This window comes from Chiloscyllium plagiosum, unplaced genomic scaffold (genome assembly GCF_037043375.1).
Source record: "Chiloscyllium plagiosum isolate Xiang-an unplaced genomic scaffold, Cpla_swu_hap1 HiC_scaffold_38, whole genome shotgun sequence".
Taxonomy (NCBI): domain Eukaryota; kingdom Metazoa; phylum Chordata; class Chondrichthyes; order Orectolobiformes; family Hemiscylliidae; genus Chiloscyllium; species Chiloscyllium plagiosum.
The window spans coordinates 53,977,011-54,004,722 of NW_028270176.1; the positions used below are offsets into that span (position 1 = coordinate 53,977,011).

The 27,712-nt window shown below is 45.1% G+C and overlaps 1 protein-coding gene across 5 annotated transcripts in view; it reads left to right on the forward strand.

Annotated features, from left to right (window-relative positions):
- The window catches only part of LOC148139510 (uncharacterized), a 46,727-nt gene that overhangs the window by 15,027 nt on the left and 3,988 nt on the right, over positions 1 to 27,712 (forward strand). For all 5 annotated transcript variants that reach the window (XR_015753557.1, XR_015753558.1, XM_087980793.1 and 2 more), the window contains one exon: positions 9,046 to 9,154. Coding sequence is in view for 3 of the 5 variants with exons in the window: in XM_087980793.1 (XP_087836919.1) it covers positions 9,046 to 9,154 (109 nt within the window). In the remaining 2 variants the exon portion in view is untranslated. The remainder of the gene's footprint in view (positions 1 to 9,045; positions 9,155 to 27,712) is intronic.

Consider the following 27,712-nt stretch of genomic DNA (forward strand, 5'->3'; position numbering starts at 1 on the left):
TATCTTATTTATCCTGTCCATGCCACTCATGATTTTATGTTCCTCTGTGAGGTCACTCCTCAGCTTCCGACGTTCCAGGGAAAACAGCCCTAGCCTATTCAACCTCCCCCTGTCGTGATTTTGACCAGGAGCAGATTTGTCTCCAGGATATTTAGTTGATAGAGAGGGAAAGTAGAAAGTTTGTCACAATTTTTAGTAATTACATTCATGTAACTGGCAAATAATGCAAGGTAAAAATGAGAAGATTATTTTACTGAGTCAGTTCTGAGCATCTGGAACAGTTGAACAACAGCTGAATGCAGAATCAACAGTTACTGTCAAAACAAATTTGGAATTCAACTTTTTAAGGAAAGATTTGGAGGGCTATGGACAGATGGGAGGGGAGTTGGGACAGATTTGCAGCATCTGCAGAGGGAGAGAGTACAGCCCAAATGGGCTGAATAGCCCCCAGCCCCTATACTCTGTGATAATGCCTCATTCACTGTGAATGATGAAGCTCATCCCACCGCAGAGCCATCGAGCCATAGAGATGTACTGCTCAGAAACAGACCCTTCCGTCAAACTCGTCCATGCTGACCAGATGTCGTAACCTAATCAAGTCCTATTTGCCAGCACTTGGCATATATCCCTCTATACCCTTCCTATTCATATACCCATTCAGATGCGTTTCAGATGGTGTAATTGTACCAGGCTCCACCACTTGTTCTGACCGAAAATTCCATGCATGCAGCATCCTCTGATTGACAGAGGTTGCCCCTTAGGTCCCTTTTAAATATTTTCCCTGTCAACTTAAACCTATGCCCTCTCGTTCTGGACCTGTCTATTTATCCCATTCATGCCCCTCATGGTTTTATAAAACTCAATGAGGTCACCCTTCAGCCTCCAACACTTATGGGAGGATCCCACCAACTTGACACAATGGGGCCCAGGTGATTGACAGCAGCTGCAGACCAATAGGAGAGTTGGCGTGATCCTCCAGCCAATAGAAGTGAATGAGGGGTGTGGCCAGCAGGCCAGCACGTGACCATGAGCTGTGCATGCGCAGTGTCACTGTGAGGGGGGACTCAGTGAGTGTGATGGGAGTGGCATAGACTGGGAGAAAAATGGAGTTTGTGGGTACTGGGGCGGTTTATAAACACACGGTGTAGGCTGCTTGACATGAATTACAAGCTCCCGCTAAATAAAAACCAGAAAAAATTGTGGATGATGGAAATGATAAACAACAACCAGAAAGTGCTGGAAAAGCTCAGCAGGTCTGACAGCATCTGTGAAGACAAATCAGAGTTAACATTTCTGAACCTGTGAACCTTCCTCAGAACTGATGTGACTGAGGAAAAAATGTTGGTTTATATGCAGAAGGTATAGGTGAAAGAGTAAATGATTGGGAATAGAGTCCAAAGAGAGAGATAGAAGAAATTGGACAAAGGAGTGTATATCGATCTGGCTGGGGGAGGGTGAATAGCTGTTTATGGGGACTGTTAGTGGCTAATCACAGATAGTGTGTAATAGCAGGCTATGTAATAACAAAGCCTGGTGTGTGGGGTAGGGGGCTAGGATGCTAGGACGTGGGAGAGTTCAGGATCTAAAATTATTGAATTTGATATTGAGGCCAAAGGGCTGAAGGGTCCCCGAGTGGGCGATGAGGTTTTGTTCTTCCAGTTTTGTTAACATGTGGCACTGGAAACGCACAGCAGGTCAGGCAGCATCCAAGTAGCTGGAGAATCGACGTTTTAGGTATATGCCCTTCATCAGGAATGTGCGGTGTGGGAAAGAGTGCTGAGAGATAAATAGGAGGGGGTGTGTAGGGCTGGGGGGGAAGGGAGCTAGGAAAGCAATAGGTAGATGCAGATGAGAGGTAATGGTGAGAGGGTGGAGTGGATAATGGGGAAGGAAGATGGACAGGTGGGTCAGTTCAAGAGGCCAGTGCCGAGTTGGAGGGTTGGAGCGAGGATAAGGTGGGGTGAGGGGAGATGAGGAAACATTGATGCTGTGTGGTTGAAGGGTCCCAAGGCGGACGATGAGGTGTTATTCCTCCAGGCTTCGGATGGGTCGATTTGGCGATGGAGGCAGCCCAGAATCTGCATGTCCTTGGCGGAGTGGGAGGGTCCGTTGAATATGTCGGCCACAGGGCAGTGGGGTTGGTTGGTACATGTGTCCCAGAAATGTTCCCTGAAATATTCCGCAAGTTGGCATCCTGTCTCCCCACTGTAGAGGAGACCACATCGAGAGCAAAGGACTCAATAGGTGAGGTGTTTGAATGTAAGAACTATCTCTGCTGAATGTGGAAGGATCCTTTGGTGTCTTGGATGGAGGTGAGGGGAAGGTGTGGGCACAGGTTTTCCACCTCTTGCTATGGCGAGCGAAGGTGCCTGGGAGTGGAGGATGGGTTGGTGGGGAGTGTGGATCTAACAAGGAAGTCACAGAGGGAATGGTCTCTGAGGAATGCTGAAAGGACTGGGGAGGGAAATATATCTCTGATGGGGTCTGATTGTAGGTGGTGGAAATGGTGGAGGATGATGTGTTGTACCTGGGTGGAATGTGAGGACTTGGGGGATTCTATCCTTGTTGCAGTTGAAGGAGTTGGGTTCAAGGGCGGAGGTGTGGGAAGTAGAGGAGATACAGTGGAGGGTATTGTTGACCACATGGGAGGGGAAATTGCTGTAATTAAATACGGAGCCATTTGGTATGTTCTGGAGTGTTCTGCCAGTTTGTATCAAGCTTCACTGGAACATTGCAGTAAGTATGAGACAGGGATGTTGCCCAGGGAACAGGCTCGTGTGTTGAAGTGGCAGGCAACTGGAAGCTCAGGGTCTTATTTGCGGCAGAACGTACATCAGCCACCATTTCCATCACATCCACTGAGATGCTGCCAGACACCGGTTCCTGTTCCCTCCATTAACAGCTATGCACTCTCCCAGCCAGATCGCTATCCAGTCCTTTTTCTTTCCAAATGTTCCTTCGGGCTCTGTCCCCACCTATTATTCACTCTTTAACCCCTATCTCCTTTGCCATTGCACTGGGAGCTAAATTGCCCCTAGTTTTCAGAGACGTGTTGGTTAGGTGCAAGATAAATATTTGTCTTTACTATTCATCCTGCACTGACTGTGAGTTTTGTTGTGTGAATTCATTTTATGGGATACTAATTGAGACTGGGATCTCAGAAACAGGTTTTTACAGTCAGCAGAGACATCAGGACCTGAATATAATTGGCATTTAACTGTGAAAACAGAAAGGTTTGTCTGTTCTGTCTGTGAGAAAATATCTTCAATACTTTTGACAAGCAAAAATCAGAGAGATGGACAAATTTGTGGCTGGATCACCCTTTGGGTGTGTGCTCTGTTCTGGGCCCTGCAGCTGAGGAAGGAGATATTGCCCTGAGAGGGAGCACAGATTTATCCAAATTGCACCTCATCTCTTTGCAGGAACTGTCAGATTTAGTCCCCAATCACCCACTTCGTAATGTTAACCTGTTAACTCCTTATTTTCAGTTTTCTGCAAACTACCCACTAAAATTCCTTATGGACTCAAATTCCAGCATCTTTTCAGGTGGAATGTTCCAGATTCTGACAACTGAAAATGACAGGGCTGCACTGAGAGTGCTGCTTGGCTCAGTGAGTGTGTTTTGGAGTTGGGTGAAAACAATGAGGTGAGACAGGGAGAAGGTGATGCTGAAACTCAGGTTTAGTTCAGGCCATTCAGAAATTCACATGCTCCCAATGGGAATAGCCAATTTTTATGAGATACCTGCTGAATATTTTGTAACAGGTTTTAAAGTATAACATGTCAGCTTATGTAAAGGTCGGGGATTTAGATTATAATGGACATGCTTGAAGTGAAGAAAGGTTGCTAGCTCATTTAAGTTCTCGCGATGGGAGAACTAGGTGAATCTAGAGAGACATTGTTACAGGAGACCTCAGATCCGCGGTGTTCTCCTCTCATACAATGTGGGAAATAAGGGATGCTTCCAGTGTCCCTGGCGACAATATGTGCAGGAAGTGTGCCCATCTGCAGTTACTGGGAAACTGCTTTTCAGATCTGAAGCTGTGAGTGGACTCACTGTGGAGCATCTGCAATCCTGAGGATGTTATGGACAGCACGTTCAGTGAGTTAGGAAAGGGAATGGATGACTATCAGATCAAGTAAAAGGCTCAGGAAGGAAATGCAGGAGTTCCAGTCAACATACCATTATCAAACAGATAGTTTATCCCACTTTGGATTCTGCACAGAACAGGAGGAAAGAGAGTAACGGGGATTCAATAGTCAGGGGTACAGACAGGCACTTCTGTGGCCACAGACATGAATCCAGGATAGTATGTTACCTCCCTGGTGCCAGGATCCGCGATAGCATGGCTAGGTTATTGGACATTGTGGAGCTGGAGGGTAAACAGCCAGTGGTGGTGGAATCCTCTCACTATGCAGACCATGTATCATTTACATTCTCCACTGCTTCTCACTCATGTCTGCTTCAAAAAGAGGGAATCACGGAGAAACATGAAATAAAATGGGGTCAGAGTCTCTGGTATAAAACTGTTGAACACAATGCCCCCATCTTCTCCATATTGGTCATCAAGCACACATGCCCGCTGTGATCATCTCATACCTTTTTGATATTAGAATAGGTGATAGATGATTGGTTAATGTTTTGGGGAGGCAAATGAACAGAGAGATTTAGTAGGAAATTCTGGAGCTCAGGGTGCAGGAATCTGAGTTAAAAATGGGCTATCCTCAAGGCTGGAATTACAGAAAGGCACTTAGCAGAGAGATTTGTGGGGATCGAGATTACAGAGATAGGGAGGATTGTGTGATTGGAGGATGTTACAGAGATGCTTATGATAGCAGAGATAAGGAAGAGTTGTGAAGCTTCATGAGGTGACAGTGATAGGGAGAGTTGTGAACACGAAGACACCGAGAGTTAAGAGTTTCAAAGTTATATATTATGGAAATGGACCCTGTGGTCTAACCAATCCATGTCGACTATAATTCCACCTAAACTAATCACACCTGCCTCTGCTTGGCCTATATCCCTCCAAATATTTCCTATTTATGTACTTATCCAAATATCTTTTAAGTATTGTAATTGTATTCACAGCTACCACTTCCTCTGGAAGTTCAACCCATAAGTGCAAAAATAGAAAAACTCATGTCTTTTTAAAATCTTGGTCATCTCTTCTCAAACTGTATGCACCGGTCTCTTGAATCCCCCTCCCATGCAGCCATTCATCTTATCTACACACTCCATGATTTTATAAACCTCTAATAAGGTCACCCCTCAACCTCCTGCTCTCCAGTGACAGACATCCCAGCCTATCCATCCTCTCCTTCTAAAACAATCCCTCCGTTCATGGCAACATCCTGGGAAACATCTTCTGAACCTTCTCCAATTTAATAACATCCTTCCTCCAACAGGGGGACCAGAACTGAACACAGTGAAGAGGCCTCACCAACATCATGTATAACCTCATGACAGTGTCCCAACTCCTATACCTAAAGGTCTGAACAATGAAGGAAAGCGTGCTAAACACCCACTTAACCACACTGTCTACATGTGACACAAACTGCAAAAACCTGAACCCCTCGGTCACTTTGTTCCACATCACTACTCAAGGCTTTACTTTTAATTAGTATAATTAATTAATGAGGCTAAAGGAGATGTTTGTTTTATTAAAATATAATATCTTACATTTATTCAAATTAAATTCCATCTGCCACATTTCAGCCCATTCACCCAATTGATCAGGATCCCTCTGTATTCGTGGATAACCTTTTGTCACCCACAAACAAACCATGCTTTGTATATTCTAATTCAAACCATCTACACACATGACAAACAAAAATGGACCCAGCACCGATTCCTGGAGAACACTGCTGGTCACGGGCCTCCAATGTGAAAAACAACCCTCCACTATTACTGTCTCCTATTGTTAAGCTAATTTTGTATCCAGTTGGCAAGCTCTTGCTGAATCCCATGGGATCGAACTTTACAACTTCGTCTCCCCTGCACAACCTTTTTAAAGGCTTTACTAAAGTCCAAATAAACAATGTCTGCCACTCTGCCCTCATCGATCTTCTTGGTGACTACCTTAAAAATCTCAATCAAGTCTGTGAGACACCCTGTTAAGTAACCATGTTGAGTGTCCCTAATCATTCCTTAACTCTCCAAATACATGCAAATCCTATCCTTCTGAATCGCCTCCAACGGCTTACCCACCACTGAGGTCTACAGTTCCTGGGCTGCTCCTTATACCCCTTCATTAACAAAGGTACAACATTAGCCACTCTCCAGTCATCAGGCAGCTCACCTGTAGTTATCGATTATACAACTATTTCTCCATGGTGCCCACAATTTCCTCTCACCCAAACTGTTCCCGTCCTATCACTTCAGTCACTTGCCCTGTCTGATCAGACAAGAAAAGGTCAGGTGTTGCTTGCTTCCTGATAGGAACATTTAAATATTGATAAAGAACATTTCTTGAACTCATTTAACACATTCTTTACCAACCAAACCTTTCACACTATCGTAATCACCTACTACTATAACCTTATTGTTGTGACTGTATATCGGAGATCTCTCTGTATATTTGTTCCTTATATTCTCCCTGATTATTGCAGCGTCTATAGTGCCATCTGACCAAGGTGATTTTTTTAAAGTTTGAAAACACCATTTTGTTTTTAAAAAATCTTTCCTCTGCGATTTAAATATAAATCTCTTTTTGTTTATTCACTCAGATGTGGATGTTTACCCTGAGGGCAGTTAAGAGTTAACCACATTGCTGTGGGTCTGGAGTCACATGTTGGCCAGACCGGGTGAGGAAGACAGTTTCCTTCCCTAAAGGGCATTAGTGAACCAGATGGGTTTTTTCCTAACAGTCGACAGTAGTTTCATGGTCATCATGAGCCTTTTCATTCGAGATTTTATTGATATCAGATGCCACCATCAGCCATGGTGCTACCATCTAACCGTAATCCTCGGAAGATTGCTCATTTTACTCGTCTAGCAAGAATATCATCTGGCCATTGCCTCCCTTTTTAGCAATGTATTATTTTTAAAAAAGCTCCATCATTCTCAGTGTACAATTTGAGGTAAAATTACACACATGCAATTTCTGAAGCTGGAGAGGGATTACAGAGACAGGGAGGGATGTGGGTCTAGTGGGGGATTGTTGTCCAAACATCACTGTGGTGTACATGGACTGCAACATTTCAGGGAGGCCGTTCACCACCACTTTCTCCAAGACACATAAAGGTGGCCAATAAATACTGGTCTGGGCAGCAAAGGCAACCTCCAGTGAATAAAACCGAGCAGTGACCTCTCCCAGCTGACTGGTTGTGAAGGTATAAACCGCTCGGAAATGCAGCTTGGAGAAAAGAGAAACAAACAGTGACATTTCACAGCTGCCTCAGAGAGACCTCTCTCTCTGAGCTGCTCACAGCCGGATCAGCTCAGTGGGTTTCAGTCTCTTGAAACATTAATTTTAGACGGTTTTATTATATTAATAGTGAGAAAGGGGAGGGTTTCTTTTTTATGTCTTTCGGTCTGCTGTTTAAATGTTTAAAATATAAAGCGTAACCATTAAGTTATTCTCGGGCAGTATTTTTCGAGCAGTAAGACTGTGCCTTTGTCTTGGTCTGTAGATTGTTAAGGCGGAGAGATGGCCTGTTGTAGAGTGGCGTGCTGTTCCTGTCGGATGTTGGAGATTAGAGAGAGTTTCAATGATCCTGATGATTGTGTCTGCAGGAAGTGTGTTTGCAAATCCTATCAGATCACATGGATTGGTGGAGGAGTGATTAAAGGCAGTGAGGTATTGACAGGAGCCGGGGGGTGTGATAGGTGGCAGTCTCAGGATTACAGGACACTGCAGATACAGTCAGGTAGATGGGTTACCTCTAGGAAAACTAGGAGGGGTAGGCAAGTACTGCAGGAATATCCAGTGGTTATCCCCAGCTCAAACAAGTGTACTGTTTTGGAAAATGTAGGGGGTAATAGACTTTCAGGAGAATATAGCACTGACTGCCAAGTTACTACAACTGAGACTGGCTCTAACATAATGTAAGGTATATCCAGTTCCACGCAAACGATGGTGTTAGGGGACACTCTAGTCAGGGGCACAGTCTGCCATTTCTGCAGCTGACAGTGAGACATCAGAATGGGGTGGTGCCTCCCTGATGCTAGGGGTCAATGATGCCTTGGAGAGGGTGCAGAATATTCTCAAAGGGGAGAATAGCCAGTGGGAGGACATTGTACATTGGTACCAATGGCATAGGAAGGGGAAAGCATGGGGTCCTGATGAGCAGGGAGATTTGCTAGTTCCACAGGGAGATTTGCTAGTTCCACTCGGGAGGCATTAAACCAGTGAGGGAGTTGGGGTAAACCTAAAGAGATAGTGAGAAAAGAGGGATGTCCGAGGCTGGTACAGTTCAGATTAGACTGTCAAGGCAGGCAAGAGCAAGCCACAGAATAAAGTGGGACAGACCAGTTACACTGCATTTATTTCAGTGCAAGATGCCTGACAGGTCAGGCAGATGGGCTCAGGGAATGGTTTTGAACATGGCACTGGGATATTATAGCAATTACAGAGGCATCACTCAGGGATGGATAGGACTAGCAGCTTAATATTCCAGGGTGTAGATGCGATAGAAAGGGGGCAACTGTACAGGGGGAGTGGCGTCTTTGATTAGGGATAACATTACAGCTGGGCTTCGGGAGGATATTCCTGGGAGTACATCCAGGCAAGTTACTTGGGTGGTACTGAGAAATAAGAAAGGGATAACCGTCTTACTGGGATTGTATTATAGACTCTCTCCCAATAGTCAGCGGGGAATTGAGACACAATTTTACCAGGAGACCTCAGTTATCTGTAAGAATAATATGGATGCAATTTTAAGGGGTTTTAACTTTACCAACATAGCCTTGGAGTGCTGTAGTGTTAAGGGTTTGGATGGAAAGGTATTTGTTCAGTGTGTACGAGAACATTTCAGATTCAGTTTGTAGGATGTACCTACTAGAGAAGGAACAAAACCTGACCTGTTTTCTTTATTCATTCACAGGATGAGGCTGTCACTGGCTTGGCCAGCATTTATTGCTTTGTTTAACCGGGGGGCAGTTAAGAATCAACCACGTTGCTATAGGTCTGGAGTCACATGCAGACCAGAACAGGTAAGGATGGCATTTTCCTTCCCTACAGGTCATGAGTGAACCAGATGGGATTTCCCAACAATTGACAATGGATTCATTGTCGTCACAAAATTAATTTTTCCAGATATTTATTGAATTCACGTTCCAAAATCTGCTGTGATAGGATTCAAACCCAGGTCCCCAGAACGTTATCTGGGTCTCTGGATTAATTGTCTAGCGATAATTTCACTCTGTCATCGCTGCCTCTTAGGAAATGAGGCAGGGTGAGTGACCGAGGTATCAGTGGGGCAGCACATCAGCACCAAAGATCCCACAGTATTGTGGCTTAGTGGTTAGCGCTGCTTCCTCAGCACCAGAGACCTGGGTTTGATTCCAGCCTCTGGCGACTCTGTGTTGGAGTTGGCACGTTCTCCCCAGTGTCTGTGAGGGTTTCCTTCGGGTGTTCCAGTTTGCTCCCACAGTCCAAAGATGTGTAGGTTAGTTGGATGAACCACGTTAAATTTCCCATAGTGTCCAGATGCAGTAGATGAGGTTTTGGGATGTGCGGAGAAATCTCTGCCTGATGTGAAAAGATCCTTTTCGTGTCTTGGACAGAGGTCAGAGGGAGGTGTGGCCGCATGTTTTACATCTCCCGTGGCGGCAAGGGAGGGTCAAGGGTGTGGAGCATGGGTTGGTGGGAGGGGGTGGGCCTAACAAGAGGGTTGCCGAGGGAATGGTCTCCGTGTAATGCAGATAGGGATGGAGAGGGAAATATGTCTGTGGTGGTGGGATCCGACTTTAGGTAGCAGAAATAACAGAGGTTAATGCACTGTATCTGGAGATTAGTGGGGTGGAAGATGAAGACTGCAAGGTTATAATCTTATTGTGGTTGAAGTGGTGGGATAAAGGTGGAGGTGTGGGAAGTGGAGGGTATGCATTGGAGGGCATTGTTGATCAAGTGAGAGGGAAATTGTGGTCCTTGAAGTCGGAGGCCTTTCTGGGATGTCCTGGGGTGGAATTGCTCCTCCTGGGAGCAGATATCGCAGAGGCAGAGGAATTGGGAGTACAGGATCACGCTTTCATACTTGAAGGAAATCAGGAGAGCAAAAAGAAGACATGAAATAGCTTCAGGCACTGGTTTAAGTAAAATCCAAAGAGATTAAACAAATATATCACAGACAAAAGATTAACTGGACCAGAGAATAGGACCCCTTAAAGATCAACAAGGCTGTCTATGGAACCACAGGGAGTGGGAAAGATATGCAACTATTTCTTGCCATTTTTTACTGGAGAAGGATATGGAAGCTCAGGAGTTTGGAGAAATAAACAGAGATAACTTGAAAAGTGTCCATGTTACAGAGGAGGTAGTACTGGATGTCTTAAATCACATCAAGGTTGATAAAGCCCTGGAACCTGATCAGGTGTATCCCAGAACTTTCTGGAAATCTAGAAGTGATTGTTGGGCCTCTCCTGAGATATTTGTATCGTTGATAGCGACAGGTGAGGTGCCCTTATTTTAAAAAGGTGGTAAGGAGAGGCCATGGAACAAGAGAACAGTGAGCCTGAAGTCAGTGGCAGGCAAGTTGTTGGAAGGATTTCTGAGGGACAGGATATCCATCTATTTGGAAAGGTAAGGAATGATTAGGGAGTGTCGATGTGGCTTTGTACGTGCACAATTGTGTCTCACTAACTTGACTGAGTGTTTTGAAGTGACAAAGAAAATTGATGAAGCCAGGCGGTGAATGTTGTTTATGTGGACATTCAACAAGGTTCCACAAAGCAGACTGGTTAGCAGGGTTAGGTAACAAGGAATGCAGGGAGAGCAAGCCATTTGGATACAAAACTGGCTTGAAGGTAGGAGACAGAGGGTGGTGATGGACGGTTGCTTTGCGGACTGGAGGCCTGTGGTCAGCAGTGTGCTACAAGGATCGATATTGCGTCCTTAAATAATTGACTTGGATGTGAATGTGTAAGGTATGGTCAGTAGGTTTACAGAAGGCACAAAAATTGGAGGTGTAGTGGACAGTGAAGAAGGTTAGTTCAGAATGCAACAGGATCTTGATCAGATGGGCCAATGACGCAAGGAATGGCAGATGGAGTTCAATTTAGACAAATGTGAGCTGTTGGATTTCGGAAAGGCAAATCAGGGCAGGACCTGTACACTTAATGGTAAAGTCCTGGGGAGTGTTGCTGAACAAAGAGACGTTGGAGTGCAGGTTCATAGTTCCTTGAAAGTAGAGTCACAGGTAGGCAGGGTAGTGAATGCAGTGTTTGGTACACTCCCCGTTATTGGTCAATGCATTGAATGCAGCTGTTGTAACGTCATATTGTGGTTGTACAGGACATTGATTAATGCTCTTCTGGGATTCTGTTTTCAGTTCCAATCTCCCTGTTTTCGGAATGATGTTGTGAAACTTCAAAGGTTTCAGAAAAGGTTTGCAAGGACTTTGCCAGGGTTGGACGGGTTGAGCTATTGGGAAATGCTGAATAGGCTGGGACTATTTTCCCTGGAGAGTTAGAGACTGAGAGGTGACCTTCTAAATGTTTATAAAATCATGATGGACCTGGATAAGGTGAGCAGTCAGGGACTTTTTCCCGGGTTCTGTGGGTTCAGAACTAGAGGACACAGGCTTAAGATGAGAGGGAAAAGATATAAAAGGGATCATTTTTCTCAATGAACAGAGTTATCAGAATCTGGAACATTCCACCTGAAAAGGTGCTAGGATTCGAGTCCATAAGGAGTTTACAGGTTAACATTATGAATTGGGTGATTGGGACTAAATCTTACAGTTCCTACAAAGAAATGAAGTGCAATTTGGATCAATCTATGCTCCCTCTCAGGCCAAAAAAGACCCTGAGCTCCTGGTTGCCTGCCACTTTAACACGCGAGCGTGTTCCCTGGCCAACATCTGTCTCATGCTTAGGTGCAGTGATCCAGTGAAGCTTGTTGCAAGCTGGCAGAACACTCCAGAACATACCAAATGGACCATATTTCAAGGACTGCAATTTCCCCTCTCATGTGGTCAACCCCAATGCCCTCCAGTGTATCTCCTCCACTTCCGACACCACTGCCCTTGAACCCCACCCCTCCAACCCTTAACTCTCACACATTGTTATCACATTGCCTGCCATTACACACTACCCACGATTAACCACTAATTGTCTCCGTTGACAGCTATTCCCCACCTACATCACTCCATGATTGGAGCTGCCAAGAACACAAACCTCTAGAATATCCTCCCTAACCCCCTCTGTCCTCCATTAAGATTGTTGGGCCTCTCCTGAGATATTTGTATCGTTGATAGCGACAGGTGAGGTGCCATTATTTTTAAAAAGGTGGTAAGGAGAGGCCATGGAACAAGAGAACAGTGAGCCTGAAGTCAGTGGCAGGCAAGTTGTTGGAAGGGATTCTAAAGGACAGGATAAACGTGTATTCGGAAATGATTAGGGAGAGTTAAAGTGGCTTTGTTTGTGCAAAATCGTGTCTCACTAACTTGAGTATATTTTTTTTTTCTTGAAGAAGTGACAAAGATGATTGATGGCAGCCTGTGAACGTTGTCTCCATGGGAATTGAACAAGGTTCCACAAAGCAGACTGGTTAGCAAGGTTAGATAACATGGAATGCTGGGAGAATGAGCTATTTAGATACAAAACTGGCTTGAAGGTAGGAGACAGAGAGTGGTGATGTAGGGTTGTTTTGTGGACTGGAGGCCTGTGAGCAGCAGTGTGCTGCAGCAATGGATATTGGGGCCTTCAATAAATGACTTGGATGTGAATATATGAGATATGGTCAGAAGGCACTAAAATTGGTGGGCAGTGTAGAAAGTTAGTTCAGAATACAACAGGATCTTGTTCAGATGGGCCATTGGAACGAGGCCATTGGAACGAAAAATGGCAGACTGAGTTCAATTTAGATAAATGTGAGCTATTGTATTTTGGAAAGGCAAATCAGGGCAGGACTTCTACACTTAATGGTAAAGTCCTTCGCAGTGTTGCTGAACAAAGAGACCATGGAGTTCAGATTCATTGTTCGTTGAAAGTAGAGTCGCAGATAGGCAGACTAGAGAAGGTGGTGTATGGTATGCTTATATTTATTGGTCGATGCATTGAATACAGAAGCTGGGACATCATATTGTGGCTGGACAGGACATTGATTAAGCCATTTCAGGAATTCTGTTTTAAGTTCAAAATCCCCTGTTCTGGGAAGGATGTTCTGAATCTTGAAAGAGTTCAGACAAGATTGACAAAGACTTTGCCAGGGTTGGAGGATTTGGGCTACAGGGAGAGGCTGGGGGTAATTTCCCTGGAGAGTCAAAGACAGAGGTGACTTTATGGAGATTTATAAATCATGAGGGGCATGGATACGGTGAACAGCCAGGGTCTTCCCCCCCCCCCCCCCCTCCCCCCCCCCCCCCCCAGGTGAGGTGGGTCCAAACCAAGAGCACATGGGCTTAAGTTGAGAGGGCAAAGATTTAAAAGGGATCTAAGGGGCAACGTTTTCAAGCTGAGTGTGGTGTGTGTGTGGAATGAGCTGCCAGATGAAGTAGTGGAGACTGATACAATTACAACATTTGAAAGGCATCCATGAATGGGATGGGTTTTGAGGGATAGGGCCCAATAGCTGGCAAATGGGACTCCAGTAGTTTAGGATCCCGAGTTGGCATGAACGAATTGGACCGAAGGTCTGTTTCTGTGCTGTCCATCTCTATGACACTAATAAATTAAGATGTGTTCCTCTTTTGTGGAGAGCTAGCAGAAGCACAGATAATTAAGTTAAGCAGTGATTTGGACCAGGTGCAGATTTGTTTCCAAACAATTAATTTGCAGAGAGAGAGGAATTGTTAGCACGATCACAATTTTTCGTAACTACTTTCAGGTAACTGGCAAATAATGCAGAGTGAAAATGGGAACATTATTTCACTCAGTAAGTTCTGCGCACCTGGAATAGGCTGAACGGCAGCTGGACACAGATTCAGCAGGTGTTCTCAAACAGATTTATAATTTTACTTTTTAAGGAAGGACTTAGTGGGCTTTGGGCAAGTGAGAGGGGAGTTGGGACAGATTTGCAGCATCTCCAGAGGGAGAGAGTACAGTCCCAATGGGCTGAATAGCCCCCAGCCCCTGTGCTCTGTGATACTGCCCCATTTACTATGAATGATGAAGCTCATCACAGGGCAGAGAGAGAGAGAGGATCCCACCACTTACCTCACAATGGGGCCCGGCTGATTGATCTCAAACAAGTACACTGTTTCGGAAAACGTCGGAGGTCACACTCTCAGGGGCATATCGCACTGACAAGCAAGGTACTGGTACAGAGACTGGCTCCAATGTAATGTGAGGTATATGAGGTGCCTGGTAATCGATGGTGATAGGAGATTCTCTGGTATAGGGCACAGACTGCCGTTTCTGCAGCTGACAGTGAGACATCAGAATGGGTGGTACCTCCCTGGTGTCAGGGACAAGGATGTCTCGGAGAGGGAGCAGAGTATTCTCAAAAGGGAGTATGATCAGTGGGAGCTCATTGTACATTAGTACCAATGACATCGGAAGAGGAAAGGATGAGGTCCTGACGAGAGAATATAGCAAATTATCCTGGAGGATTAAAAAGTAGGTCTTTGTGGGTAGTAATATCTGGATTACTCTTTGTGCCGCATGCTAGTGAGAGTAGGAACAGCAGGATAGAGCAGATGAATGTGTGGCTAAGGATCTGGTGCAGGGAGAAGGATTGCTATGTTTGGATCATTGGAATCTTTGCTGGGGTAGAATTGACGTGCATAAGAAGGATGGATTGTACCTGAATTGGAAGGTGTCTAATATCCAGGCAGGGAGATTTGCTAGTGCTACTCAGGAGGCATTAAACCAGTGAGGGAGTGGGGGGTAAACCTAAAGAGATAGTGAGAGAAGAGGTATGTCTGAGGCTGGTACAGTTGAGAAGTTAGACAGTCAAGGCAGGCAAGGGCAAGGCACAGAACGAGGAAGGACCGAGCAGTTTCACTGCATTTATTTCAGTGCAAGAGGCCCGACAGGGAAGGCAGATGAGCTGAGGATTTGGTTTTGAACATTGGACTGGGATATCATGAATATTACAGAAACGTGGCTCAGTGATGGATGGGTATAGATGCAATGGGAAGGATAGAAAGAGGGATGAGAGGAGGCAGAATGGCATTTTGGATTAGGGATACCTTTATGGTTGTGCTCAGGGAGGATATTATTGGGAGTATTTCCAGTGAAGTTATTTGGATGGACTGGGAAATAAGAAAGGGATGATCACCTTGTTGTGGTTGTCTGCTTGGGTTTCGTCTGGTTGCTCTGGTTTCCTCCCACAGTCCAAAGATGTGTAGGATGGGTGGGTTATCCAGGCTGAATTGCCCATAGTGTTCAGGGATGTGCTGGCCAGGTGGATTGCTCATTGGAATTGCAACGTTATAGGGGTAGGGTAGAAGGCTAGATGTTCAGTGTGGATGTGATGGGCTGAATGGCCCGCTTCCACGCTGTCTGGATTCTCTGATAATTCTACTAGCTTTAAAATAGTTACAGAAAATAATAGACCAGATCTAATAGGTAGCCTTCTAAATTGGACAATTTCGATGGCACAAGGTAAGAACTTGCAAAATTTGTTTGCGGGAAGTTATTTCCAGGGAAAGGGATGGCTGGAAAGGGGGAACATAAGAACAGAAGGAAGAGGAGCAGGAGTAAGCAATCTGACCCCTCAAGCCTGCTCTGCCATTCAGTAAGACCAGGGCTGATCTTTTCATGGCCTCAGCTCCACTTTCCTGCTCTTACTTGTAACCCTTAATTGCTTTCCTGTTCAGAAATCTACCTTTTGCCTTAAAGACATTCAAGATGAAAGCCTCAGCTGCTTTACTCAGCAGCAAATTCCACAGATTCACAACCCTTTAGCTGCAGAAGTTCCTCCTGAACTCAGTCCTAAATCTCTCCACATACACCAACCCTCTCAACTCCAGGCCCAAACTAGTGACCCTCATCTGCACTCCCTCCAGTGCCAGAACATCCTTGCAGAAGTAAGGAGACCAAACCTGTACACAGTACTCCAGGTGTGGCCTCACCAGCACCTATGCATTTTTTTAGAATAAGTGGCATCACGTTTGCAGCTTGCCAATCTGTCGGAACTGTCCCAGAGTCAATCAAATTTTAGTGAATAATCACATGAGCATTTGCTATTTTCCCCCGCCATCTCTGGGATGCATTCTATCAGGGCCAGGAGACCCATCTACCTTTGGGCTCTTAGCTTTTTCAACAGTACCTCTTTACTGAGAATGATTGATTGTTTTGATGTCCACATCTGCCAATGCCTCCATAGGCCTGTGATAATGTGAGTACAGACACAGTATTTTCCTGTTAAGGCCAAGGCTGGTAGGTGTAGAGAATGCTGCATGACTAGAGAAATTGAGGCTCTGGTCAAGAAAATGAAGGAGCGATATGGCAGGTATTGAGAGCTGTGTTTGTGTGACTCCCTAGAGGAGGAAAACTCTCGGGAAACCAGGAGAGCAAAAAGAGGACGTGAGATAGCTTGGGAAATTGGTTTCAGGAGAATCCAAAGAGATTCGACAAATACACTATGGACAAAAGAGTAACCAGGCAGAGAATAGCAACCCTCAAAAATCAGTTAGGCTGTCTATGGAACCGCAGGCGGTGGGAGAGATTCTGTCAGTATTTCACATCATTTTTCAGTAAAAACTGATATGGAAGCTAGAGAGTTTGGAGAAATAAATAGTGATAACTTGGCAATTGTTCATATTACAGTGGAGGAGGTACTGGATGTCTTAAAAAGCAGAAAGGTGGATAAATCCCAGGAATCTGAGCAGGTGTATCCCAGAACTTTGTGGGAAGCCAGGGAAGTGATTGCTGGGCCCCTCGCTGAGATATTTGTATCATCGATTGCCACAGACAGGGTGCTGGAAGATGGGTGCCATTATTTGAGAAAGTTAAAAATCACACACCAGGTTATAGTCAAACAGGTTTAATTGGAAGTGTGCTTCCAATCAAACCGTTTGGACTATAACCTGGTGTTGTGTGATTTCTAACTTTGTACACCCCAGTCCAACACTGGCATCTCCAAATCATTATTTGAGAAAGGTAGTAAGGAAAAGCCAGGGAACTATAGACCGGTGAGCCTGAAGTCAGTGGCAGGCAAGTTGTTGGAAGGGATTCTCAGGGACAGAATTTACATGTCATTGGAAAGGCAAGAAAAGATTAGGGATAGTCAGCATGGCTTTGTGCATGGAAGTCATTAACTTGGACTTGAGAAAGACACAAGGTTCCACATAACAGACTGGTTAGCAAGTTCAACACCATAGAATACAGGCGGAACTAGCTATTTGGATACAAAATTGACTGGAAGATCAAAGAGTCATAGATGTACAACACAGAAGCAGAGACCCTTCGGTCCAACCAGTACATGCTGACCAGATATCCCAACGCAATGTAGTCCCACCTGCTTGCACCCGGCCCATATCCTTCCTATTCATATACCCATCAAGATGCCTTATAAATGTTGCATTCGTCCAACCTCCACCACTTCCTCTGGCAGCTCATTCCATACACATACCACCCTCTGTGAAAACGTTGCCCTACAAGTCTCTTTAAAGTCTTTCCCCTCTCACCCTAAACCTATGCCCTCTAGTGCTGGGATCCACCACCCCAGGGAAGAGACTTTGTCTATTTATCCTATCCATGCCCCTCATGATTTTATATACCTCTATAAGCTCACCTCTCAGCTTCGGACGCTCCAGGGAAAATAGCCCCAGTCTATTCAAAATCTATTCAACCCCCAGCTGAGATCAAATCCTCCAATCCTGGTAACGTTCTTGTAAATCTTTTCTGAACCCTTTCAAGTTTCACAACATCCTTCCAATAGGAAGGAGACCAGGTTTGTACGCAATATTCCAATAGTGACCTCACCAATGCCCTGTACTGCCACAACATGACCTCCCAACTCCTGTACTTAATGTTCTAACCATATGCCGCCTTCACTATCCTATCTACCTGCGGCTCCACTTTCAAGGAGCTATGAACCTGCACTCCAAGGTCTCTTTGTTCAGTAACACTCCTCAGGACCTTACCATTAAGTGTATAAGTCCTGCTAAGATTTGATTTCCCCAAATGCCACTCCTCAGCCCATTCACTCATCTGATCAAGATCCCGTTGTACTCTGAGGTAATTGTTTTCACTGTCCACTACACCTCCAACTTTGGTGTCATCTCACTAACTATGCCTGCTATGTTCACATCCAAGTCATTCATATAAATGACGAAAAGTAGTGGATCCAGCACCGACCCTTGTGGCACTCCACTGGTCACAGGCCTCCAGTCTGAAAATCAACCCTCCACCACCACCCTCTGTCTTCTGCCTTTGAGCGAGTTCTGGATCCCAATTGGCTAGTTCTCCCTGTATTCCATGAGCTCTAACCTTGCTGAGCAGTCAGTGTCTTGGTGAAGGGTGCTTTTAGGACTGGAAGCCTGTGGTGAGCAAAATGCTGTCAGGCTGGGTGCTGGGTCCACTGCTTTTTGTCATTTATATCAATGATTTCCATGTGAATATAGGAGCTATGGTTAGTAGGTTTACAATAGACACCAAAATTTGAGGTGCAGTGGACAGTAAAGTTACCTCAGAGTACAATGAGAGTCCGATCAAATGGGCTGAGGAGTGGCAGATGAAGTTTAATTTTGATAAATGTGAGGTTCTGCATTTTGGAAAAGCAAATCAGGGCCGGACTTCTACACTTAATGGGAAGGTCCTGGGCAGTGTTGCTGAACTAAGAGATCTTGGAATGCAGGTTCATCGTTCCTTGAAAGTGGAATCATAGATAGGCAGGGTAGTGAAGAAGGTGTTTAGTATTCTTGCCTTTATCGGTCAGTGCATTGAGTACAGGAGTTGTGACGTCATTTTGCGGCTGTACAGGACATAGAATTCCAGAAGTGACTGAATCAGCTTTCAGTCCTGGTCTCCCCACTATCGGAATGATATTGTGAAACTTGAAAGGATTCAGAAAATATGTTTCCAGGGTTGAGGGATTGAGCTATAGGGAGAGGCTGAATAGGCTGAGGCTGTTTTCACTGGAGAATCGGATGCTGAGGGGTGACCATAGAGGTTGATAAAATCGTGAGGGGCATGGATAGGGTAAACAGCCAGGGTCTTATTCCTGTTTAGGTGAGTCCAAAACTAGAAAGCACAGGCGTGAGGGAAAAGATTGAAAAGGGATATTAGGGGCAAAGTTTCAAGCTGAACGTGATACGTGTATGGAATAAGCTGCCAGAGAAAGTGTGGAGGCTGGTATAGTTACAACATTTAAAACACATCTCATTGGATATGTGATTGGGAAAGGTTTAGAAGGTTATGGGCCAAGTGCTGGCATATGGGACGAGATTAATTTAGGATATCTGGTTGGCCTGGACAAGTTGGACTGAAGGGTCTGTTTCTGTGCTGTACATCTCTATGGCACTAATAAATTAAAATTAAGATAGGTTTCTCTTTTATGGAGAGTTAGCAGAAGGTCAGACAATTCTCCTTGGAGCTGAGAAGGTGAAGCAGTGATTTCGACCAGGAGTTGATTTGTTTCCAGGGCATTTCATTTACAGAGAGACAGAGTGAGAAATTTTTAACGTCACAATTTTTAGTAACTACTTTCAGGTAACTGGCAAATAATGCAGATTAAAAATGTGAAGATTATTTTACTCACTAAATTCTGAGCATCTGGAACAGTTTGAAAGACAGCTGGATGCAGATTCAGTAGCTATTGTCAAAACAAATTTGAAATTTAACTTTTTTAAGGAAGGATTTGGAGGGCTATGTCCAAATGGAAGTTGAGTTGGGACTGACTGGCACTATCTCCAGAGGGAGAGAGTACAGCCCCAATGGGCGGAATAGCCTCCAGCCCCTGTGCTCTGTGATACTGCCCAATTCACTGTGAATGATGAAGCTCATCACAGGGCAGAGCCGTAGAGATGTACAGCATGAAAATAAACCCTTTGGTTAAACCAGTCCATGCCAACCAGATATCCCAACCTAATCTAGACCCATTTGCCAACACTTGGCACATATCACTCTATACCTTTCCTATTCATATACCCATCCAGATGCCAAATTTGTATAATTGTAGCAACATCCTCCACTTCCCGACAGAAGATTCCATACACGCACCAACCTCAGTGGGAAAAACAATTGCCCCTCTGATCCATTTTAAATTCTTCCCCTCTCATGTTAAACCTATGCCCTCTCATTCTGGACTCCCCCACCCCAGGGAAACGACCTTGTCTATTTTTCCTATCCATGCCCCTCCTGATTTTATAAACCTCTGTGAGGTCACCCCTCAGCCTCTGATGCACCTGGGAGGATCCCACCACTCAGGTCACAATGGGGCCTGGCTGATTGACACAGCTTCAGACCAATAGGAGAGTTGGCGTGATCCTCCAGCCAATGGGAGTGAATGAGGGGTGGGTCCAGCAGGCCAACACATGACCATCAGCTTTGCAGGCGCAGTGTCACTGTGAGGGGGGACTGAATGTGAAGGAGTGGGAGAGACAGCAGATACTGGGAGAGAGATGGAGTTAGTGTGGACTGGGAGGGTTGATAAACACTGTTTCAGTCTGCTGGACCTGAATTAGATACTCCGGGGAAATTAGAACCAAAAGAACTGCGGAGGCTGTAAATCACACACAACAACTGAAAGTACTGGAAAAGCTCAGCAGATCTGGCAGCATCTGTGAAGAGAAATCGGTTCGCATTTTGGATTCGGTGACCCATCCTCAGGAGCTGGTGCTACTCGGAAGAAAATGTTGGTTTTTATGCAGAAGGTAGTGGTTAAGGAGTAAATGATAGGGGGGGATAGAGTCCAAAGAGAGAGATAGGAGCAGTTGGACAAAGGAGTGGATAACGATTTGGCTGGGGGGGGGGGGTGAATAGCTGTTTATGGGGACTGTTAGTGGCTAAACATAGGTAGTGTGTAATGGCAGGCTATGTAATAACAAGGCCTGGTATGTGGGGTAGGGGGCAAAGACACTAGGACGTGGGAGAGTTCAGACCTAAAATTATTGAATTTGATGTTGAAGCCAGAGGATTGCAGGGTCCCCGACTGGGAGATGAGGTGTTGTTCTTCCAGCTTGTGTTAAAGTGTGGCCTTTTTGCAGCCACAATGTAACTCATCAGTCACCATTTCCACCACTGCCACTCAGATGCTACCAGGTTCCTGTCTCCTCCACTAACAGCTTTCCACCCTCCCACCAGATCGTTATTCACTCCTTTGTCTTTACAAATGTTCCTGTCTCTCTTTGCACTCTGTCCCCACCTATTATTTACTCTTTACCCCTATCTCCTGTAGTCCAAAGATGTGCAGGTTCAGTGAATTGGCCCAGCTAAATTTCCCGTAGTGTTCGTGGATGTGCATTAGTCCGGGGAAATGGAGAGTAATAGGGAGGGGAATGGGTCTGGGTGAAATGAACTTCGGAGGGTGGATGTGTAATTGTTGGGCCGAAGAGCCTGTTTCCACGCTATAGGGATTCTACTTTTCCCAGCTGTTTTCGGTTCTGATGAAGGGTCACAGAACCCGTGATGACCCTTGGTGTTTGCAGGAGGTGGAAAGGGGAGAGTGGCAGCAGAAACCGGATGAGATGTATCAGTGTAGACTGGGAGGGTTTAGTCATACTCTGTGCAGGTTGTTAATCTGAATTAGAAAATCTTGGTCCCACATTTGCAGCAAAGAGGAAAACAGCTGTGGGCCTCAGGCAGTGAGAGGTCCTGGGTTATGGCCGCCATCTTTATTTGGGGTAAGGTACAGCAAGGCGCATGCACATGTCCTCTTTTTTGGGGGGGTGGGGTGATTTCAAGAGGAGTGTTTACACATCAAACACATACCAAGAGAAGTGTTCGCCTTCACTATTCATCTTGCACTGATTGTGAGCTTTGTTTTGCGAATTCATTTTATAGGATATTAATTGAGAATAATTGAGACTGGGATCTCAAAAACAAGTTTCTACAGTCCACGGAGTAATCACGATCTGAATATCATTGGCATTTAACTGTGGAACGAGAAAGGTTTGTTCAGTCTGAGAAAATATCACCAATAGTTTTGTCAAGCAAAAAGCAGAAAGATGTTCAAGTTCATGGTCAGATCACCCTTTGGGTATGTGTTCAATTCTTGGCCCTGCAGCTGTGGAAGGAGGTATTGGCCTGAGAGAGAGCACAGATTTATCCAAATGCCAGATTTAGTCCCAGTCACCCATTTCATGATGTTAACCTGTAAACCCTCTACTTCCAATTCCCTGCAAGCTTCTCATTGAATTTCCTTGTGGACTCAAATTCCAGCACCATTTCAGGTGGAACATTCCAGATTCTGACAACTGTCTGTTCATCCAGAAACTGCTGAAGTCCATGTTGACTCTGGGGTTGCAAACGGCTGAACTGAAAGATGAGATGCTGTTCCTGAGCTCCCATTGAGATGCATTAGAACAGTACAGGAGGCCGAGGGCAGTGTCGGTGTGAGCAGACATTGAAAATGACAAGGCTGCACTGAGAGTGCTGCTTGGCTCAATGAGAGTGTTTTGGAGTTGGGTGTAAACAGAGTGAGGTGAGACTGGGAGAAGGTGAAGCTGAAACTCAAGTTTAGTTCAGGCCATTCAGTAATTCACGTGGTCCCAATGGGAACAGCCAATTTCTCAGTGATACCTGCGGAGTATTTAAGTTTTTAAAGTATGACATATCTGCTGAAGTAAAGTTTTTTTTTATTATAATGTACATGTTTGAAGTGAAGGAAGGTTGCGCACTCATTTAAATTTTCTTAATGGGAGTAACGAGATGAATGTAGAGAGATGTTGTGATATGGCACCTCAGACCCGTGGTGTGGTCCTCTTGTACAGTGTGGGAAATAAGGGACGCTTCCAGTGTGCCTGACGGCTATGTGTGCTGCAAGTGTGTCCATCTGCAGTTACTGGGAATCTGCTTTTCAGACCTGGAGCTGTGAGTGGACTCACTGTGGAGCATCTGAGAATGTTATGGACAGCATGTTTAGTGAGTTAGTCACACTGCAGGTGAGGGCTACACAGGCAGAAAGGGAATGGGTGACCATCAGATCAAGGAAAAGGCTCAGGAATGGGGTGCAGGGGTGCCCAGTGGTCATCCCCTTCTCATACAGATACTGTATCCCGCTTGGGATTCTGTAAGGATGGGAATGGGTGGGGTGGCTTCTCGGGAAATCAGCACCAGCTAGGGTCATGCCACCACAGAGAGCTCCGCTGCACAGAGCGGGAGGAAAGAGAGGAAACACGGCTATAGTGACAGGAGATTCAGTGCTCGGTGTTAGGGCGGGCACTGCTGTGACCATAGACATGAATCCAGGATGGTATGTTACCTCCATAAAGCTAGGATCCGCAATATCATGGAGCGGCTGCAGGACTTTCTGGAGCTGGAAGTTAAACAGCCCGTGGTGGTGGAACACACAGATACCAACGACATTGCTAAACAGAGGGATGAGGGCCTGAAAGCTAGATATAGGGAGAGCAGAGATGCATTAAAATGTAGCTCCTGAAATGTAATAAGGTCAGACTTACTCCCAGTGCCATGTGCTCGTGAGAGCAGGAATAAGAGGGTAGATCAGCTGGATGTGTGGCTGGGGAAATGGTGTACCAGAGAAAGGTTTAGATTCTTCAGGCACTGGGACTGTTTCTGGGTGGGTCCTATACCAGCCTGACCGGTTACCCCTGGGCAGAGCTGAGACAAATCTGATGGGGGCTTTTGCAGTTCCATTGGTGAGGTTTTAACTAGTCTGGCAGGGGGTTGGGAACTAAAGTGTCGGCTTATATGGGTCAGATTCAGGTCAGGGAATGGGAGGTAGAATATTAGTGATGTAGTCAGCAGCTCAGAAAGCCAAAGAAAAGGAGGATTAAACGAGGATTGAGTCCCTCTTCAGCCATCAGTCCTGCCATCTCAGAAATGTGAGTCAACAAAATATGGAGCTGTATACATATCTATGACTCTATGTGCTTCAGCAAAATGGTGGAAATCTGCAATAAGAACATAAATTGCTGGACATCCTAAGCAAGTCTGTCAGCATCTGAAATGGTGACAGATGCAGGAAACATTGCAGCCTTGAAGAAGTGTTTAGATGATCACACCAAGATGTTACATGGAGTGCCAGAACGTGGGACTAGAATAAATAGGCGTTTGATGACCAGCATGGATACGATGGGGCAGGAAAATTGATGTTTCGGGTCAGGACTATTCATTCGGACTGACAAACTGTCCTGACCCAAAACATCAACTTTCCTGCCCCTCTGATGCTGCCTGACCTGCTGCACTTCCCCAGATCAACATTGTATAAACTCTGACTTCCAGCATCTGCAGCCCTTAACTATCTACACATCCCAGGACTCAGGCTGGTGCCCCTCCTTTACTCTCTCTCAGTAACCAGGAGAGCCTTCCTTGGGAAAGGGGAACAAAGGTACACACAGTACTCCAGGTGTGGTCTCACCAAGGCCCTTCCAGAAAGGGATCCCTGCTCCGGTACTCAAATCCTCTCACTAGGAAGGTCACACATCATTTACATTCTCCACTGCTTCCCACTCCTGCCTGCTTCTGAAAAGAGGGAATCTCAGAGAAACACAGAATAAAATGGGGTCAGAGTCTCTGGTATAAAACTGTTGAACACAATGCCCCCATCTTCTCCATACCGGTCATCAAGCGCACGTGCCTGGTGTAATAATCTGAACACTTCTTCAAGGCTGCAATGTTTCCTGCATCTGTCACCATTTCAGATGCTGCCAGACCTGCTGAGGATCTCCAGCACTTTGTTTTCTCTGTTGTAGAGTACTGAAAGGGGGAATTTGCAGTTGAGAAATTCAAATTGAATTTCATGTTCAGTTTTGATAGTTACTGGATCCGTGCCGATCTGGATATCATTGGCCTTTTCATCTGGAACGAAAGGTGTGCATTCTGCCCGTGGACGAATATCTCAAATGTCAGTGTGGCTGGAAAAAGTACTGAGACAGCAAAGTCCGTGTTAGTGTGATGACTGTAGAGAGAGATTTCATTTGGTTTTTGAAAGTCTAAAAAATCATGGCACATTTCCCAGGAACAGTTAAGCCCCAGATTGGTTTTGTATGAGGGCAATTTACCATGAAACCAGAAAGACAAAAGGATTCCTGCATCATGGAAGAAGCTGTGAAAATGGAATTGTTGTAACGGAGTGAATTGTCGATCATGGATTGTAATTCATTGGTGTTGTCACGTCGGTTCCAGTGCCCCGTGGGGTAACACGGGAAATGTGATGAGTGCAGTGTAGGTTCCAGTTATGAAACTGGAAAGGTGCAGAAGAAATTTACAAGGATGATGCCAGGTCTCAGGGGTCTGAGTTACAGGGAGAGGTTAGACAAGCGAGGACTTTTTTGTTTAGAGCAGAGGAAACCGAGGGGTAATATATTAAAGAAGTGTATAAGATCATGAGAGGCATGGGTAAGGTGAATGCACTCAGTCTTTTTCCCAGGGAATTCAGGATTGGAGGGTATCAGTTTAAGGTTAGAGGAGAAAGAATAAAAGGGAACCTGAGGGGCAACTGTTCTACACAGAGGGTGGTATGTATATGGAATGAACTGCCAGTGGAAGTGGTTGAGGCGGGTCTGTTAACAACATCTAAAGGGCATTTGGACAAATACATGGATAGGAAAGTTTCAGAATCAGATGAGCCAAGTGCATGGTAATGGGGTTAGCGTGGATGGACATTCTGATCGGCATGGGCCAGTTTGGGCCAAAGGGCCTGTCTCTGATGTAGGATTCTATGACTAAGTCCATTTGCTATTTCTCCCCCTAACTCTGTTGGTATCTTGGGATGTATTCCATCAGGGCAAAGAGACTTGTCTACCTTTAGCTCCATTAGCTTGCCCAGCTCTAACTCTTTCATGATAACTGTTGTTTCTAGGTCCTCACCTTCCTCAGTCTCCTTATCAATTACTGGCATGTTCTTCGTATCCTCCACTGTGAAGACTGACTGCTGTGTCCTCATATTCCTGAACCCTGCTGGATAGGAATAGCTAGGCACAGAACTCTGAGAGCTATTCTTTGAGTCTTTATTGATGAAACATGGCAGTTACCTGGATAGTGTACATGTAGAACACCTCCAGGCAGCACCAGGTAACTCCCCACCTGTCCGATGTGCCGCTCCCATTCTTATACCTTTGTGGTTTGGGACTTTGAATAGAAACTGTATCTCAGTATTATCTCCATGGCAACGGCAGTTTGAAAGTCTAGTTCAGTTCAGCACTTTGTGGTTAAACCACACACCCCTCCCCCCATGCCCCTTTGGCTCCCTCAAGTATCTGACAGGTGCTTCAGTTTCAATGGGGCTGTCTATCAGGATTCTGATGTGGAGGAGCCGGTGGTGGGTTGGACAAAGTTAAAAACCACACATCACCAGGTTATAGTCCAACAGGTTTATTTGGAAGTACAAGCTTTTGGAGAGTGCTGTGATTTTTAACTTGATCAGGATTATCTCTGTGGTAACAGTTAAGTGCTTCAACAATTACAGAGGCCATATGTTCCTCACACAATAGGTTCCCCTCTAACAGTGTAAACTGCTATTCTGTCCCTGGGGATAGCTACTCATCACTTTTCTCCCCCAATCCCATCTCGCTTTCTGTTGATCTTTAAACCTTTTCTAATCTCCTTGGTCTTTGGCAATTTGTATGCATTCTATTTCAGTTTGATAGACTCTCTTATTTCCTATGCCACCCATGGCAGATTATTCCTTTTCCTACAGTCCTTCCTTTTCCCTGATATATACTTTTGCTGAGCAGTTTGAAAAATTGCTTTGATATTCCCGCAGTCTGTCAACTTTCCCACCGTAAAGTCTTTGTTTCCAGTCTACATTAGCCAACTTCTGCCTCATCCTATTGTAGTCTGCTTTTGTTTAAAAAGCACAGGATCTTGGGAGTGGATCTAATCTTCCAGCTTTCCATCTGTGTTCTAAGTTCAACCAGACTTATCAGAAGTCTTTTATCAGATTACAAGGTGAGACGATGTTACCTGGGTGTTTTGGTTTTCATTGTCAGTGACCTTGGCTTTGTAATAAAGTACAGGATAGATATTCACAACAACGTATTCTGGACGGTGTGAATGTACTACACAATCTAAAACCATAAATCACTGTCTCCCCTCAGTTTAAAATTGCAAAATCATTATCTCCTACACACTTCCTCACTATCTAAGTTTGGAACGCTAATCCATCTGACTATGTCATTTTCCGAAAATCTCCTTTGGTGAAAGTGGTGAGTTTTGGATTCAGCTTTCCAGTTATTACCGTAAGAAGAGACGCACTGGGCACAGGAGAACCAGCCCCACCATTTAAAAAGGTGATCATTGAGCTCACATCGGTCTCAGCTGGATTTTCCTGCCAGCTCTTTCTCACCCTTCAACCCATTGCAAGTTCAACATCTGTATCTCTTCATTACATTGGCTCATTGTCCTGGCATCCACCACATTTTGAGTAGGGAATTCCACAGATTCACAACACATCGAGATAAGTACATTCTTCCTCATGAGAATAGAATAGAGTCCCTATAGTGCAGAAACAGGGTATTCATCCATCGAGTCCACACC